Source organism: Rhodamnia argentea, chromosome 9 (assembly GCF_020921035.1).
Source record: "Rhodamnia argentea isolate NSW1041297 chromosome 9, ASM2092103v1, whole genome shotgun sequence".
NCBI lineage: Eukaryota > Viridiplantae > Streptophyta > Magnoliopsida > Myrtales > Myrtaceae > Rhodamnia > Rhodamnia argentea.
The window spans coordinates 22,353,276-22,369,235 of NC_063158.1; the positions used below are offsets into that span (position 1 = coordinate 22,353,276).

At 38.9% G+C, this 15,960-nt stretch overlaps 3 protein-coding genes across 5 annotated transcripts; 2 read left to right on the top strand and 1 right to left on the bottom strand.

The window, feature by feature from the left end:
* Window positions 1-813: 813 nt before the first annotated feature.
* On the top strand, window positions 814-2,844 carry LOC115739753 (pentatricopeptide repeat-containing protein At1g06143). The gene is made up of 2 exons (XM_030672987.1): window positions 814-2,628; window positions 2,736-2,844. Exon 1 carries the CDS (start codon window positions 886-888, stop codon window positions 2,581-2,583), a length of 1,698 nt encoding a protein of 565 aa, XP_030528847.1. The 5' UTR covers window positions 814-885; the 3' UTR covers window positions 2,584-2,628; window positions 2,736-2,844.
* Window positions 2,824-7,121, bottom strand: LOC115739756 (OPA3-like protein). 3 transcript variants are annotated; one of them, XR_004015281.2, is made up of 6 exons: window positions 6,696-7,121; window positions 5,353-5,487; window positions 4,962-5,048; window positions 3,581-3,755; window positions 3,411-3,456; window positions 2,824-3,266 (listed from the first exon to the last, which is right to left on the bottom strand). XR_004015281.2 is itself a non-coding variant. In XM_030672989.2 (4 exons), the coding sequence occupies exons 1-4, from the start codon at window positions 6,822-6,824 to the stop codon at window positions 3,597-3,599; spliced, it is 510 nt and encodes a 169-aa protein (XP_030528849.1). In that variant the 5' UTR covers window positions 6,825-7,120; the 3' UTR covers window positions 3,330-3,596. The 3 variants fall into 3 exon arrangements, 1 of the variants encoding a protein (XP_030528849.1); XR_004015280.2 differs by having other exon boundaries at window positions 3,411-3,755; window positions 6,696-7,120; XM_030672989.2 differs by lacking the exon at window positions 2,824-3,266 and having other exon boundaries at window positions 3,330-3,755; window positions 6,696-7,120.
* A 2,642-nt stretch (window positions 7,122-9,763) lies between these two features.
* Window positions 9,764-10,747, top strand: LOC115739666 (L10-interacting MYB domain-containing protein-like). The gene is made up of 2 exons (XM_030672882.2): window positions 9,764-10,081; window positions 10,166-10,747. The coding sequence occupies exons 1-2, from the start codon at window positions 9,764-9,766 to the stop codon at window positions 10,745-10,747; spliced, it is 900 nt and encodes a 299-aa protein (XP_030528742.2).
* Window positions 10,748-15,960: the final 5,213 nt, after the last annotated feature.

A 15,960-nucleotide genomic window follows, 5' to 3' on the forward strand; every position in this document is an offset into this window, starting at 1 on the left:
TCAAGAAACCTAATTCTATTCTACGTTGTCGAGCATATATATGGATGAATTGTTAAGTAGAACGTAGAAAAATTTACCATATGCAATTTTCTAACACAATCGCTTTTATGCACTTACATTTTTGTTGTGCGTATCACCACTAAACATTTATCTACGTACACATAGAATGGAATTATAGGATATTACCGAAAAAGACCCTCTTTAAAAATCGTAGTTACATTTTCCAACGTGAAACTTTAACGGGTAAAATTTGCTTAAATCAATTATAGAAATAATTTTTTTTTAAATTCATAATATTGGATTGAAAAAAATTACTATCGTCCCTTGAGAAGTGTTTACATAAAAAAATTATCAAGATGCATCCTTATATATAGCTTTTTTCACATCAATGTTTTTGGTGTTTTCCTAGATACTCTTATAAACTCTTCACATGCCTGTGTAAATATATCTCGCCGATAGTGAGGTAAAAATACATTATTTCTTGGAAATTTATTTTTTCGATAAGACTTGTTTCTGTAGAAGTAAAATCTAAGACTCTGTTTGCTTCACGTAAAATGAATAATTTGAAAAAGAAAACATAATGCCTTTAATATACACGTTATTCCCGCAATAAATAAAAATAAAGCATGCGAAATGTTTAATTATGGCAACTAGATCATAGATAGGATAAAAAAAACAAATAAATAGAAGGTAGAGCCATCACTTTGAATTGCAATGGAATGATATGAGGATAAATTTGTCTTTTTAATGGAAACGACACCGTTACTATTTTCCAGCTTTATATATATAGATAGAATCAAAAGCTGTAGAGCGGGAAAAGAGACGAGGAAAGAATCAAAGAGTTGTGCACATCTTTCACAGGTTGTCCCATGATCCCATGAGGCTATGATCCAACAACCCCGGATTTCAGTCTGGAAGCAAGCCATAGTCGATCGATTGAGAAGATGCGCTAGCAGAAACGAGCTCGAATCCATCTATGCCTCCATGATCAAGCAGAACGCGGACCAAGATTGCTTCTTGATGAACCAGTTCATCTCCACCTCTTCGACCGTGTACCATGCGGCTTTCGCCGTTTCGGCCTTCACCCGCGTGGAGAATCCCAATGCTTTCGTCTACAATGCGATGATCAGATGCTTGGTGCATCGTTGTTTGCCGATTCTGGCTCTCGAGTGTTACAAGTCTATGCTGCTGAGAGGGGATGTCCATCCTACAAGTTACACTTTCTCGTCGCTGGTCAAAGCCTGCGGTGCGACGCGAGGCTTGGGGTTGGGAGAGAGCGTGCACGGTCACGCCTGGATAAATGGGTTCGACTCGCACGTATTCGTGCAGACAGCTCTCATCGATTTGTACGCAAATTTCGGCAAAATTGAGGAGTCGAGGAAGGTGTTTGATGAAATGCACGAAAGAGACGCTTTCGCCTGGACTACAATGGTCCTGGCTCATGCTCGTTCGAGCGACATGAGTGCTGCCAGGGCATTGTTTGAGGAGATGCCTGAAAGAAATGTGGCTACTTGGAATGCTATGATAGATGGGTACGCAAGGTTGGGCGATGTTGAATTGGCCGAGTCGCTGTTTGAACAGATGACGGCGAGGGATATCATCTCATGGACGACTATGATCACATGCTATTCTCAGAACAGGCGATTCAGAGAAGCATTAACCACGTTTCGAGAGATGACTGCTCATGGAATTACCCCTGATGAAGTGAGCATTGCTGCCGTAATTTCGGCTTGCGCTCATCTCGGCGCACTAGACGCAGGGAAGGAAATCCATCATTTTGCAATGGAGAACCAATTCTGCATTGATGTTTATATTGGATCAGCATTGGTCGATATGTATGCCAAGTGCGGGAGCTTAGGTACCTCCCTTGTGGTGTTTTACAAGTTGCGAGAGAAAAACCTCTTCTGTTGGAATTCAGTTATTGAAGGGCTTGCAATGCATGGTTGTGCAGAAAATGCGCTTAAAATGTTCGAGAGGATGGGGAAGGAAAAGATAAAGCCTAATGGGGTGACATTTGTTAGCGTTTTAAGTGCGTGCACTCATGCTGGGCTAGTAGATGAAGGCCAACGGTGGTTTCGTAGCATGACCGAGGATTATACCATCACTCCCGGCGTCGAACACTACGGATGCATGGTTGATTTATTGAGCAAAGCGGGACTGCTGGAAGATGCCCTCGAATTGATTCAGATTATGGAAGTTGAACCAAATTCTGTCATTTGGGGTGCATTGCTAGGCGGGTGTAAGCTCCATCGAAATTTGGAGATAGCTCAAGTTGCTGCTAACGCATTGAAGGTTTTGGAGCCAGAAAATAGTGGGTACCTTGCTCTTTTAGTTAATCTGCACGCGGAAGTGAGTCGGTGGGGAGAGGTTGCAAAGATCAGAGCATCCATGAAAGAACAGAGAGTGGAGAAGGGATGCCCTGGGGTTAGTTCGATTGAAATGGAAGGTAAGATTCATGAGTTTGCAGCTTCCGATAAAGATCATCCGGATTCCAGCGAGATTTATTTGTTGCTGGATGAATTGGATGGACAGCTGAAGCTGTCAGGTAGCAGGGAGGAAATTCAACATTTAATTCTTGTTTAGGGAGCTCTCAGTTTGTGTACTAAGGATTTCAGTTATTTCAGATGCTCAAAGAGCATCTGACTTGATTATATTGCTGCTTAATTTCCTTGAATAACCAAGAAAGTCGCATACTTTGGATAACTTCAGGTGACGTCTCAAACCATTCCTTAAGTTCAAAGCTAGGAAAATCTCATGTTTCTACGTGAGAAATACGTTTTAAGTTTACCGCCTCGATGAAACATAAGTTCGGAAGAAATGAGATTGCTTAAAAGGAACTGGGGACTGTTATTCTTGTGAAGAATTGAGACTGATTGACGTCCCAAAACATTCCTTAAGGTGCTTAAATGGGTATTTCTCGACAATCTATCATGAAATTTCTATGGTGAAACATTTTTCGCCCTTGATGAGCAGTATAGCTTTCTTCAGATTTCCTTGGAACCCCAACTGACGGTTGTTCCTATTTTGATGCCCATAACGCATATGCAGTCATTGCTGCTCAAATTGTCCTTTATAGACCATGAGGACCCAGTTTTAGATGAAAAGCAAAATCTACCGGATTATTATGTCGGTGACTTTCTGCAATTACTTCATCAAATCTGCAGTAGACTTCAATTTTCAGCTAAGTTGCAGATGAATCAAGAAACCAAACTCCTCTATGTTAATCATTCCAGGGTCAAAGATCCTCCGTGGTTGCATTCAATTGCCTGTGAAATTGGCATGATCGAATTTCAATGTCAACAGAAGTTGCAATACAAATATAACAGTTATTTGCAGGAATGGCAGACTCTTCATTCTAATGTTATTGCAAGGACTAATGAATAATTGTTACAAACTCATGGAGTAAGCACCTTCCTCTCATCTTCCAAAAATATCTGACTATGTGGCCTTCTATTTCTGAAGAAACAAACCAAGCAAGATACAAATCAAAGAATTGACAAAGAAGACCAGACGAATTGCTTTCCACAATTGAGAGGACGGTATGGATGAATCTTGTTGTTATCATAGTAATGACTCCTACTCTGCTGGTCAAAGCCTCAAACTGGTTTCGCTATTTTTGCATCTTCAGAATTAGCATGTTTGAAGTTGAAAAGGCCGGAAAGTCCTCGTCCCTTAGCAAGTTGCTCAAGCTCTGCAAGTTTTTGCTTGAGAAGTTCCACCTCCTTCTCTAAAGATTCATCCCTTTGCCTCATTGCCTAGAGTGGATGATGGTAATATTAAAAGTACTGGCTACGAACTTGAAAAGCTATACTTTCTAATCCTGATAAAAGCACTTAATCAGAGAACTGCAACTTCATGAATTGATGACATTACCAATTGGATTAATCAATTTTTTGAAATTTTTTTACGGGAAAACACATATAATTGCTTCAGATGGATTGCAGTCAACTTTTTTATGAAAATGATGAAATCATGCAAAACATAATAAACTGGATTTGGTCATTCACAATATGCAAATATATATAACATATGCATACTAAGCCTCATGTCGCAGGAAATAAGCTGAAAACAACAGCTACATCAAACTTCCCATGGCACAGTACTACCCAAATACCATCAACCACTACCGTCTTCAAGCTGAATAAGCTGAAAGACAATTCATCTTGTCTGAAAGCAACTAGCTGGTTCTGCAGTAATTATATGGCGCATGGGCTCATTCTATTGGATCCTAATCAGTCCATCTCAGGTATCCAAGAAGCCAAATCATTGGATTTTCTATCTTTTAGGCATAAGAAAAATCTAGCCAGGAAAAACTACAAAGATGAGGCAAGATATACAACTCTGGAATGAGGAAAAATTGGTTGAATTTTTTTTTCTAGTTATGCATTGAGCTCGGTACTTGGAAGTATCTATTGAACTCCTCTAAGTAAAGGACACTGAACACAGTTCCGGATTTCCATTGTGCAATTCAAGCCTTGGGTAGTCCACGAACAAGAGAAACCAGGTATTACTGTTGAGTGATCAAGCCAAGAGACTGCATGGGTGGCTTGGCTATCACCCAAATTGCGCACGCGCGCATACACACACAGAAGGATAAATTTTAGTTCAGACTTGATCATACAATAACATATTAAGAAGCCTGTTTGATAAACTAAAGCAACCATGCAATACGGTATTATCAAAGGAACAGTATGAGGTGGCTCCCACAACCAATTCAGCAAATGTAACATATATATGAGCAAATTTTTTTAAATAATATTTCAAGAGTTTGACAGGATCCATCATTAGTGACCGCTTCACGTTTGCTAAACCAACAATAATGATAAAATGAGAAGCACATTCAAACGCATGATTAATATTTCAGTTTAAGGTAACATTTGGAAATACAGGGGACAAAGTTCAATGTGGGAATGAAAACCAACATAAAGTGGTAAAATATAATTAGGATCATTACAGATTACCTCCAGTTCTTCCCTGCGTTTTTCCTCCTTTCTGGCTTCTGATTTAGCACTTCTATGCACCTCAAAGATCACAAGAGCTCCAGCTACCTGTCCATGGAGACAAATGGCCATGTAAAAATAGAGTAAGAAGTAAATCATTGAATCACTGCTTTAGGAGGGAATGAATGTGAATATCTTTCCGTGCTCTGTGAAAAATGTATAACAGAATCTGCAAAAGACATATGCCTTGGCAAAATGGCATTTTGCTGGAAGAGAAAGTTACCAATGTTGATGTTGAACCTACCACTGGAACACAACTTATTCACGATTGCAAGAATGCAAAGAACTCCAGTCATGCATAATATAAACACATTCTAAGTCACAGATATAGCTCTCTGAGAAGTTAAACTACCGAAAAGACAAAGAGTTCTCCAATCAGGTCCACTGCAGCCTGTACAGCTTTCTGTTCATTCAAAGGCCGGATCTCCACGTCAGTTGCATGACCATAGATCCTTCTTTGTATGGTTGTTGTGATTCGATGGTTAGCCTGTATGATCAAGTTATTAATGTATATCAGATCCAGTTGTGGCCAACCAGTGCTTGTATCTTCGCATAAATATCAGGAGGGAAAAACCTCCTAGTATGTGCTATATTAAAGAGCACACGGTAAGGCACGAGGAGAGGAAAACTGGTGAATTATTATGGGCATGACACAGCTACAATACCGAGAAGTACTTTAAACTTTAAATCAAGGGAAACAATTGAACGTGATTCATGACAGGCGACAGCCACAGCCACTTGAGCCACTGATCCACTATGAAGAAGCATTGCCATCAAGCTGATAGAGACCCTACATGCCATCTGTTGTAAGTCCACTAAGGATTATACACCAAAAAATCACCAGATTCAAGCGCAAGTCCTCTCAACATAAAGACCAGCAAGAGGATAATTTCCAATTCCAAAACAAAAGGATGGCAAGGGAACAATTTCCAGTGCTGCCATTGCCAAGGAGGAACTCTTTAGCATGCACTGTTTCAAAAGTTCAGTGGTACAAAATGCATCAACATAACCAGTATTACCCATGAAACTGATTGGATAATAAATACCGGTGAATCCATTATGTAATCATAAGAACACCATCATTTCTGGGACGAAAAAGGAGAAAATTTTGAAGGCCAGAACGGCGCCACAAGGAGAATCTGCAACATTCTGGTCTAGAGCAGCATAGCACAACATTGACTCTCAAAGACCAAATGAGGAAGACATCGGAGATCGACCAAGAAATTGAAGTTTAGTGCCTAGAAAGCATATCACAATCAAAGCCTCAATTCAGCGCATGCTGCCATGGCAGAAAACCTTAAGCTCTTCTCGTGTCTGCCAGTTTGATTAAAAACCGGTCATTCGGTATCTCCTAAATGAGTCCAAGCTATACTCACTCTCTCATCCAACCAAACGTCCCTTCTGATTGTTCTATGAAGACATTCATCAGCAATAACTAGAATCCTGCATTGATCGACAATCGCCACTAAGCGCGAACATCACATTCATTTCTCTCCACTCCCTTCAATTAAATCACATTACCCCCGCGAATCACCTGAAAGGCCAAACTAACTCGTGAGAACACTCGACCCGCTACTTCGCGAAACCCCCGATCGAGGGACCTCGAAAGATCGTCACTTTCTCCCACCAACGAGCTCAGCACATCGCGAACGATCTGTTTCCCACACGCGAGAAAGGGAAAGGGGGATCGCAAACCTGAGCGAAGCCGACGATGAACTCGCGGAACCGCGGGTGGAGAGCGGCCTGTTGCTTGAGCCGGCTCGCGACGGGCTTGCTCAGCGTCTTGACGACCAGGGTCCCGAGCTTCAGCAGCGGAAGAACCATTTAGCGAATTGGGTCACGGGGATTCTTCGAACTGGCGACGATGGATGGATCAAGAAAGCGACTTTCGAAGGCTTCTCCTTGATTGGGGCGAGAAGGTAGAGCGGAGAGAAATCGGTATATAAAGGAGGGACTCGTGGGAAAGTTCGTTGACTGAGCAACGGAACGAGTTTCTTGGGGAAGAAGGCTGATGTAGAGAGAGAGAGAGAAGAGAGAGAGAGCGACGTCGGAGGAAGAAGAAGGCATGAACACGAAGAAGTCGTCCGACTTGGGAGGCCAAAGCGGAGAATATGATTCGAGCGGAGCTCGGTTTCCTTTTTCCTCTGTTTTCTCTGAATTATGTTGACCGATCGCTACGAAAAATTTCCACTTGCAGTAATAATGATATTTTACGATGAGTATCCTTGATAAATAAATAAATAATTCCAACGCTTGTCAACAAAATCCAAACAAAAAAAAGCTTTTAGAGAGACTTTTCCAAAAAGATGTTGACTTTGACTCATTTGAGGGAACAATATTTCGATTTACAATTCACGCTGCTGCGTATGTTATATATTACGTGCAGAGTGCAAACCCTGCTTCTTCACTCACGCGTCCTCGCTTCCTACCGTCCTTCCCTTCTCAAGTGAAAGAGGGGATCCGGATCGCCTAACATTGAAATTTTCATAACATGCGTGACATTATTCAAATTATGCTGTTTAAATGAAAATAGACGACATGATTTGGGCCACGTTTGGGATTCAAAATTTTTCAAATAAAAAAAAAATTTGTCCATATTTTTTCCCTCCCTTTTAACACATGACGTGGCTCAAATCAAGTTGTTTGAGTAATGTCACGCCCGTCACGGAAATCCCAATATTAGGCGATCCAAATCCATGAAAAGGGTGACCCCTAGAGCAACCATGGGTGATCTTGGATTATGTGTGGATGGGATATGTAGCTTGAAATTCATTGTTGAATGAGAGGATAATAATCATAGATTTGACATTTTTGAATAATGTGTTAGATATGGAAAGTAAAGTTGAAGGTGACTGTTTGTAATTGTCCATAGATTCTTTTATGCCCAAAACAACCGAAACCCCTTTTAGGGTGAGTTTGGTTCGACATTTAGAAGTAGCATTTGGCCCCGAATGCTCCTTTGAAAAATGTTGAACTGTTTGGCAAGCATTTCGAAGGAGCATTTGGCCAAATATTCCTCTTGGGAAGGCTGAGAAAGCCCAATGCTAGAAGCCCCAAGATTAGGCTTTTCAGCATTTTCGGGATGCTAAGGATGGGATTAATGAAATATGTTGACTTGCCTTTTTTGCCCTCAAACTTTTTCAAAAGTCCAAGTTTGCCCTTTTGGTAGCCCCGCTCTCTTTTCTTCAACATCGATCGATAGAGAGACTTCTTTTGCGCCTCGCCGTAGCGTCTTCTCCCTTGCGTCGGGTCGCTCTCCCTCCGTTTGCTCCCTCGCGTTTGGTCGCTCCTTCGCTCGATTTCTCCCTCGCTCGAACGCGCTCTTTCGCTAAGACCGGGTGACTTTTCTTCGCTCTCTCCCTCGCTTAACTAGTTGGTGGCGTTGATTTGAGCAGATCTTAGGGTTTCCATGTTGCTATTTTGTTTCCCCCTTCAATGCGCCAATTGTACCACTCTTGGAAAGGGATCCGATCGATTGATTCCCTAAGAGCTTTAGCAATTTTTTTTTCCAAAGATAATCAAACAAAATATGGCCTCTGGTATCAAAAATTAGGATAGATTGGTAGCAAGGTAACCAATTTCCCTACCCGCAGAGATTGTGACAAACTAGGTGCAAAAGAGGTAAAGTTTTGGAAGGAAAGGCGATGCATTATGTATTCTCAGGGGGATTGAGATCTGTAAGAACTATGATTAGTATAACTTCTATCCGAGCTTTGCGAAAGACCAGCAAAGTTATGTGCGGTGAAGCCAAAATTAGCATACGTAACAGGGGAGACTAACTTGTGACTTGTTAGTAATGCAACTCTTGTAAAGAGATCAGTATGAGAAGCATGATAAGACAAGGCGTTTGTGGTCATGTGCCCCGAGATTGTGTTGAAGGATTTTGTTTTTGGGGTGGTTCCTCTATAAGGCTGCCGAAGTTATTATTATTTTTTTTTGGTAAGGCTGCCGAAGTTATTATTGTAAGTGATTATTCAAAAATCCCACTCTACTTATACTGTGTTATGTAATAAATCTCATTTTGCTTATTGTTCTCTGCTGAGGCTCAAAGAACTCGGATATAAAAGGATATGAAGTGAAAATTGTGCATATGGATCTTTTTTCCCTTAATTTGTTAGGGTTCTTGCTGCTCTTCTTTCCCCAAAAAAATTTGCAACCTTTATTGCATGGAAACTTAGCATATACATGCTTATCATGTTCACCAGGACCCAGGTTGAAAGATGAACTCAAAACTGGATATCTAGAATGGCATACTTCAATTATAAGTAACAATATGTAACAGACGTCATATGCTTGCTCTAATGATCACATGCTTGGTAAGCTATGGTGTATATATAGGGAAGCCTCAATAGACTTTTCTACCGGATTTGATTTTTTTTTCTCCTTTTTGCTCCTTTTAGTTCAATAAAGGGTTGTGTCTGTATTCCTTCCTTACGCCCCATCCACTTTTATGCTCCTTTTAGTTCAATAAAGGGATCCGATATGATCGTTTTGAACTGCTGAAATTGTGTTTCATGTGGCGTTTGTATTGATTTTCAACCCGATCTTATGATTCAAGTGCTCTATTTTATGATATGTTTTGTCATTTGCATTAGTCTTTGATTAAAGTTTTTAGAACAATTATGTTGATGGAATGTTTGCTAAGTTCTTCTTGAGTCCATGCTCCTATTTTAGAGACATTATGGGCTTATATGTTTGCGTGGATGTATTTTGCTGGCTGAATTAGGTTTTGTTTGTGGTCTTTTCTATTGTTTTAATAGTAGATGGCAAGTTCATCAAAGGAAAAAGCTGTTTGGAGCTCGGAGGATGTAGAAACCTTTTGTAGGTTGTGCGTTGAAGAAATTGAAAAAGGCAACCGTCCTTCAAACAACAAAAGGGATGGATGGACAGTCATAATTAACAAGTTTGAGGAGCAAAGGCACAAAAAGTATGATAAAAATAAAATGAAGAGTAAGTGGGACAATCTTAAGGACGATTGGAGACGATGGAGGTCATTGACTACGAAAGAAACGGGAGTAGGATGGGATCCAATGAAGAATACTATTGATGCAAGCGAGAAATGGTGGGAGAAGAAAATTCAGGTTTTTGTTCTCTTATTTGGTTACTTTTTTTTTTTTTCAAAGTTCACTTTATAATATAACTCATGAACATATTTAATATAACAGGAAAATCCTAAGTTTAGAGCTTTTAAAACGAAAGGCATTAAGCCGAGCCTTCAAGCTTTGATGGACAAAATGTTCGGTGATACGGTTGCCACTGGAAGTGTCACATGGACACCTGGGCGCGGTTTGTGTGTTGATAAGGATGATGTGGCCACACAACTTGATATTGAGGATTGTGTAGGTTCTACCGATGACAATATAGAGTGTAGTGTTGGTGAAAAGACTGTGGATCGGGCTCAAAGCAAAAAAAGAGCATCGCAAAGTTCAGTGAGGCATGCACCAAATAAGAAACAAAAGAAATTGAGTACAAGTGCCGAGTTAAGTTCACAAATGGAAAGAAATGTTTTAGCTTTTGAAACTAGGAGCAATGCCCCAACTGTTGTGAGGGAATTTGATCCTTACAAAGAAATCATGGACGCTTTGGATGGCATACCTGAGATTATGCAAGATGGAGAGCTATACCTTTTTTCACTAGAACATTTTGCAGAAAAGAAGGATTTTAGGCAAATCTTCATGAACTTACGTGACAACGAGAAAAAAGTCCAATGGATCAAGCGTCAGTTCGAGAAGCATACTTCAAAGTAGGAATGCTCGTTATTTATTTTGACTTTTTCATATGCTATGTTGCTGTAATAGACCGATTTGGTGTTCTCTTTGCACTACTTATTTGTATTAGTTAGACTATTTCTTTGTGAGACTCTGTTATTTTAAGTTGGTGTTATCTTTATTTTGTGGAGGTTGCATATTTATGATGGTCAATTTGTGTGATGTTGATGAATGATTTACATAACTTGTTACATCTCTTATTCTAACCTCATTTTGTTATTTTATCCAGTTATGGATAAAAGTGCTCTTGACAGGGAAACCCAAGCAATAGTGCATGTAAAAGAGGAAGATGAATTTTTGTTAGCTTGCACAGTCGCCCATTTTGTAGCTGTTTATCGGACAAGATACCGATACAAACAACCGTGCATGACCTCATCATATACAGGAAATGCATGGTTAAGAGAGCTAATGGATATTGATGCTAATTCGATAAGGTGTTATAGAATGCTTAGAATGGATAGAGCTGTCTTTAATAATTTAACGCAGGAATTAGTGACACGATATGATCTTCAAGGATCTAGGAATATTGATGTTGTAGAAATGGTGGGAATGTTTCTTCATATTTTAGGACATGGTGTAAGTAACAAGTTAGCACAAGAGCGCTTTCAGCACTCTGGGGAAACCATATGCAGATTATTTAGCTTAGTGCTAGATAAAGTATGTGAAATGGGAGCATATTTGATTCAACCATTCGATCGACAATTCGAGGAAGTTCCAAAGAAGATCCGGAATAATCAAAGATTTTATCCACATTTTAAGGTTAGTTATGATTATACAATAGAAAGGATGAGCATAAATATAAATCAAGTAATATTTGCATTCTTGTTTTAGGATTGCATTGGAGCTATAGATGGTACGCATATCCCAGCGGTGGTACCTACACAAGATCAGCTTCGTTTTATTGGACGAAAAGGAACATCGACGCAAAACGTGATGGCTGTGTGCAATTTTAACATGGAATTTACTTTTGTAATGGCCGGTTGGGAGGGAACAGCTCATGATACACGTATTTTCTATGAAGCAATCCGTGAGAACACTTATCCTCATCCTCCGAAAGGTTCGTCAATTGATGGTTTTTATATATTTCTTTATGTATGTGGTATATGTTGTTTAAATTTATGTAATCGTTGTGTAGGTAAATACTATTTGGTAGATGCTGGATATCCAAATCTCACGGGTTATTTGGGGCCATACAAAGAAGTTAGATATCATTTGCCCGAGTTTCAACGAGGTCCCGCACCTACAGGTCATAAAGAAGTGTTCAACTGTGCCCACTCCTCACTGCGATCAACAATTGAGCGAACCTTTGGTGTATTGAAAAAGAAGTGGAAGATTCTAAAGGGTATGCCTAGTTATCCATATCAAAAGCAAGTGAAAATTGTGATAGCGGCAATAACTTTGCACAATTACATACGAAAAAATGCCGTGGATGATGCACATTTTGCAAGAGTAGATTTGGATCCCAATTTATATATAGTAGATTCCGATGATGTAAATGGGGAGGGTAGTGCTTCAAATGATGATGCAACATCTGACATGGCACGTTTGCGTGATCAAATAGCTCGTAGTTTAAGAAATGTTTAAGGATGTTTGCAAAAGTACCTTGTGGTGTATGTTCCCATGAATGTTCTGTCTTGGTATAGCATTTTGATTTGTCTCGACACTAGTACGAAGCATCGGTGAAGTCAAGAAGCGAGAAGAAGGCCATTTCCACGGTGTTTCCCCGCCTCTGCCATATCTCTCTCTTTGTATTTTGCATGCTTGACTGCGACTTCTACATTGGCGATGCAATGTGGGTAACTCTCCTTTTTTTTGTTATGACAGAGCACTTTGATTTTTCATTTTCTTTTTTTAAATCTGATCGAGATTTGATAATGAATAGATTGATAGCTCCCCTGTTTCGAGAGTTATTTTTTTTTTAATCGTTTCATTACCATTTTTTTTTTTTGTGGCCGGGAGCTTCCTCATTGCGGGACTACGTGCGCGACATGATCAATTATAGGGTGATTCTCCATATTCCAATTACCAACGTGCGCGACATGATCAACTAAGAAAATCGGCATCCGTCATCGAGCACATATTGTATTTTTGGAGAAGTAAGAAATCAATCAAAAAGGATTGCCAAAGATCTATCGATAGCAAATAAATCATGCAAAGAAGAGAGAATGAAACAATTATTTTCAAAATAAATTTGCTAGAACAAATTAATCAATGGGCAAAACTAAATTAATTCATATTTTTAACATTGTTGGCAATCTTTTCAATTTTAAACCAATTAAAAATAAATAGCATAAAATAGTCACCCAAAGGAGCTTTCCTAATGTATTTCTACCAAACAGCATTTAACCCAAAGCCCCTTGAAAATGTTAAGTTTACCAAACAGTCTTTGCATTTCCACAAGTAGCTTTTAGCTTTTAGCATTTGCATTCCCCCAAAGCTCTTTCCAAATGTCGAACCAAACCCACCCTTAGTGGTTTGGATTTAATTAGACAAAGGGATGTGCTGTTTTTTAAAAAAAAAATTTCGTTTGTTTCGCAAAAAAAATTATATTTTTAAAAAATATTTTTCACAAAGTCATTTTTCAAGAAAATAGAAATATTTTTCGATGTGTGCCTGAATGTGAAAAATAATTGAAAATGGAAAATCAAGCCATAATTTTCAACATGAACAAATAGCAATATAATCACTTGAGCAACAAATATTATTCTAGTAAAATGGTACGACCTTTAACTTTTATTGTAGGGCTTTGATCTGCTATCCAAAACATAAATGGGCTGGTTTAGGAACTGACAATTCTAGAATTGACTGATATTTCCGTTCCAACTTTTGAAATGAAGAACCTAATTGGAACCGACCCATCCTAAAGTCGATCACCGCTACTCTTTGCCATAGACCCATCCTAAAGTCGATCACCGCTAGTCTTTGCCATAGACCCCTCCCAAAGCAATGAGATGCCAGTTCGGGCCATGGTTGCGAGCTCGACGTTTGAGCTTGAATGACCATGGCACGAGCTTAGATTTGGCTTGCCCATGGCTAGTGTCACGGCCTCAATTTTCCATGTAATTTGAATTTGAAACGATGTACGTAATTTTTTTTTTCTTGCTATACACATTCAAAAGTCCAAGTGCAAAAGATACACATCTGATTTTATTGCGCAATTTGCTTCAGTCCTTGAAAAATCTTGGGAAGCGACTGATCTAAATGTCCTTGAACTCCGAACTCCATCAATCTATAAAATATTTTGGGGTGAGCCTAAACTCAGTAAATGAAACTTCTGTGTTTAAAGTAGAAGATCACTATCAACCCAAGATCACGACAATATAGTAACATTCAATTTTGCATAATCAAAATAGAATAATTTGATGTATTCTACATCATCCAAGCACTTGTAACCCAATTCCATAGTGAGCACGTACCATAATATAAATTCAAGCAAAGGACATTTAAAATGTTGTAATTTCCGTACGACACTCTCTTCAATGTCAAAATTTTTACAACAATCACTTGAAAGTCACTTTTGTAATACGTAAATTTTTTATAATAAAAAAAAAAATAAGACGACCATTTCAGTACCATCGGCGATTTGGATTACCAAAAACTCCAACGTGGCAATTTTTATATGAACTCCGATGCGGCTTGCCGACAAGATGAAGGCAGCAATTAGACCTCTAAAACTGATTTTATCCAAGATCAAAACTCCCACACGTTATTTTCCATCTCTTCCAAAGCAGTAAATCCTAGCTCTAATATATGCAATATATCTAACAAAATCAACTCTTTTATCTAATGCCGGAACGATGATAGAGAATAGTGTTTTTTGGGAGAGAGAGAAAGAGAGAAGCCTCTTCATTTTGTTCACGTTGCCATGTTGGATGAAGAATTTTCCACGTGCCACTTCTTTCTCATAAGAAAAGCCATGTATGGATGAAAATTACACTAATCAATCATCGTAAGATGAATTGTCGGAATTTGTCACCGGAAACATTTAAGTGACCATTTTTCAATCTATGTGGCACTGAAATGATCACTCGAAAAGTTTTGATACGGTACGAGAGTAATGACACTTATGCTTTCTTTTTCTCCACCGATGCACTAGCATGTCGAGAATTCACATACCTCACCGCATCATATTCACGAAAGCGGCTTCAAATGTTAATCATCCAAGTCAAAATTTCCTTATCACTTACTCATTTCAGTAATAAGAAGGTCAACTTACTCTCAAGAGTATCGATCGACTTACACTTCCCAAACATTATTATTTAAGTTCTTTAAGATGTAAGTCGTGCATTATCAATAAATGACTACACTTATGCACATAAATGATGCGCCAATACCATATAGTATCTCCAACCAAAAAAAGAAAATACCATATAGTATCGACCAAAAAGAAATACCACATAATAGCTCGCTCATATACACGTGTGAGTATCTATTCCTTACTTGGCATTGGCCAAGGACTCATATAAACTAACGAGATATCGTCACCGTTAACTCATGGGGGACGGAATTACGAACACGCCTCTCGGCCCATCCACCATGGGTCCACGAGCGCTTTCTACATCCAGCGGGAATAAATACACCGCGCAACCGCATAATAATAGTTATTTTTCAACATTATATCACGGACTAGTGAAAGCATATCAAGCTACAAAAGCCATACGAGTTTGTATATGGATCATAGATTTGATGTCCTTTTAACCTTTGTAGGCCCGTCTTAGATGGTAGAACATTTATCTTTTCCTAGAGTCTGATTCACATACTCGTACGAGGGAGCTCATTTTCTGGTTAGTAGACCACGACAACGGTCCCCATCACATGGCATCACTAACATAATCATTATAACACAAGAGCAAATGTTATCACAATACTATTTTGTTATTCCTCGGATCAATAATAGAGCCAAATAACCGTTTATTATCATTTGCAAACCCACAAATTTTATTCATAATAATAGTGATTTTATTAAAATCACTAAAACAGCCCACTTTTAAATTAATTATGCAATTTAGTGCAATTTGGCCTAACTATTAATTGTGTCCCGGTTTAATTTCCTTTAATAATTAACTTGATAATCCACCAATTAAAATTTAATCAATCAAAATATTTGAAGAATGTGGAAAACTTTTCAATTGGAACCAATAAATCACAATAGCTCAACATGTCATTGTTAAGATTCATTTAATGGCAGATCA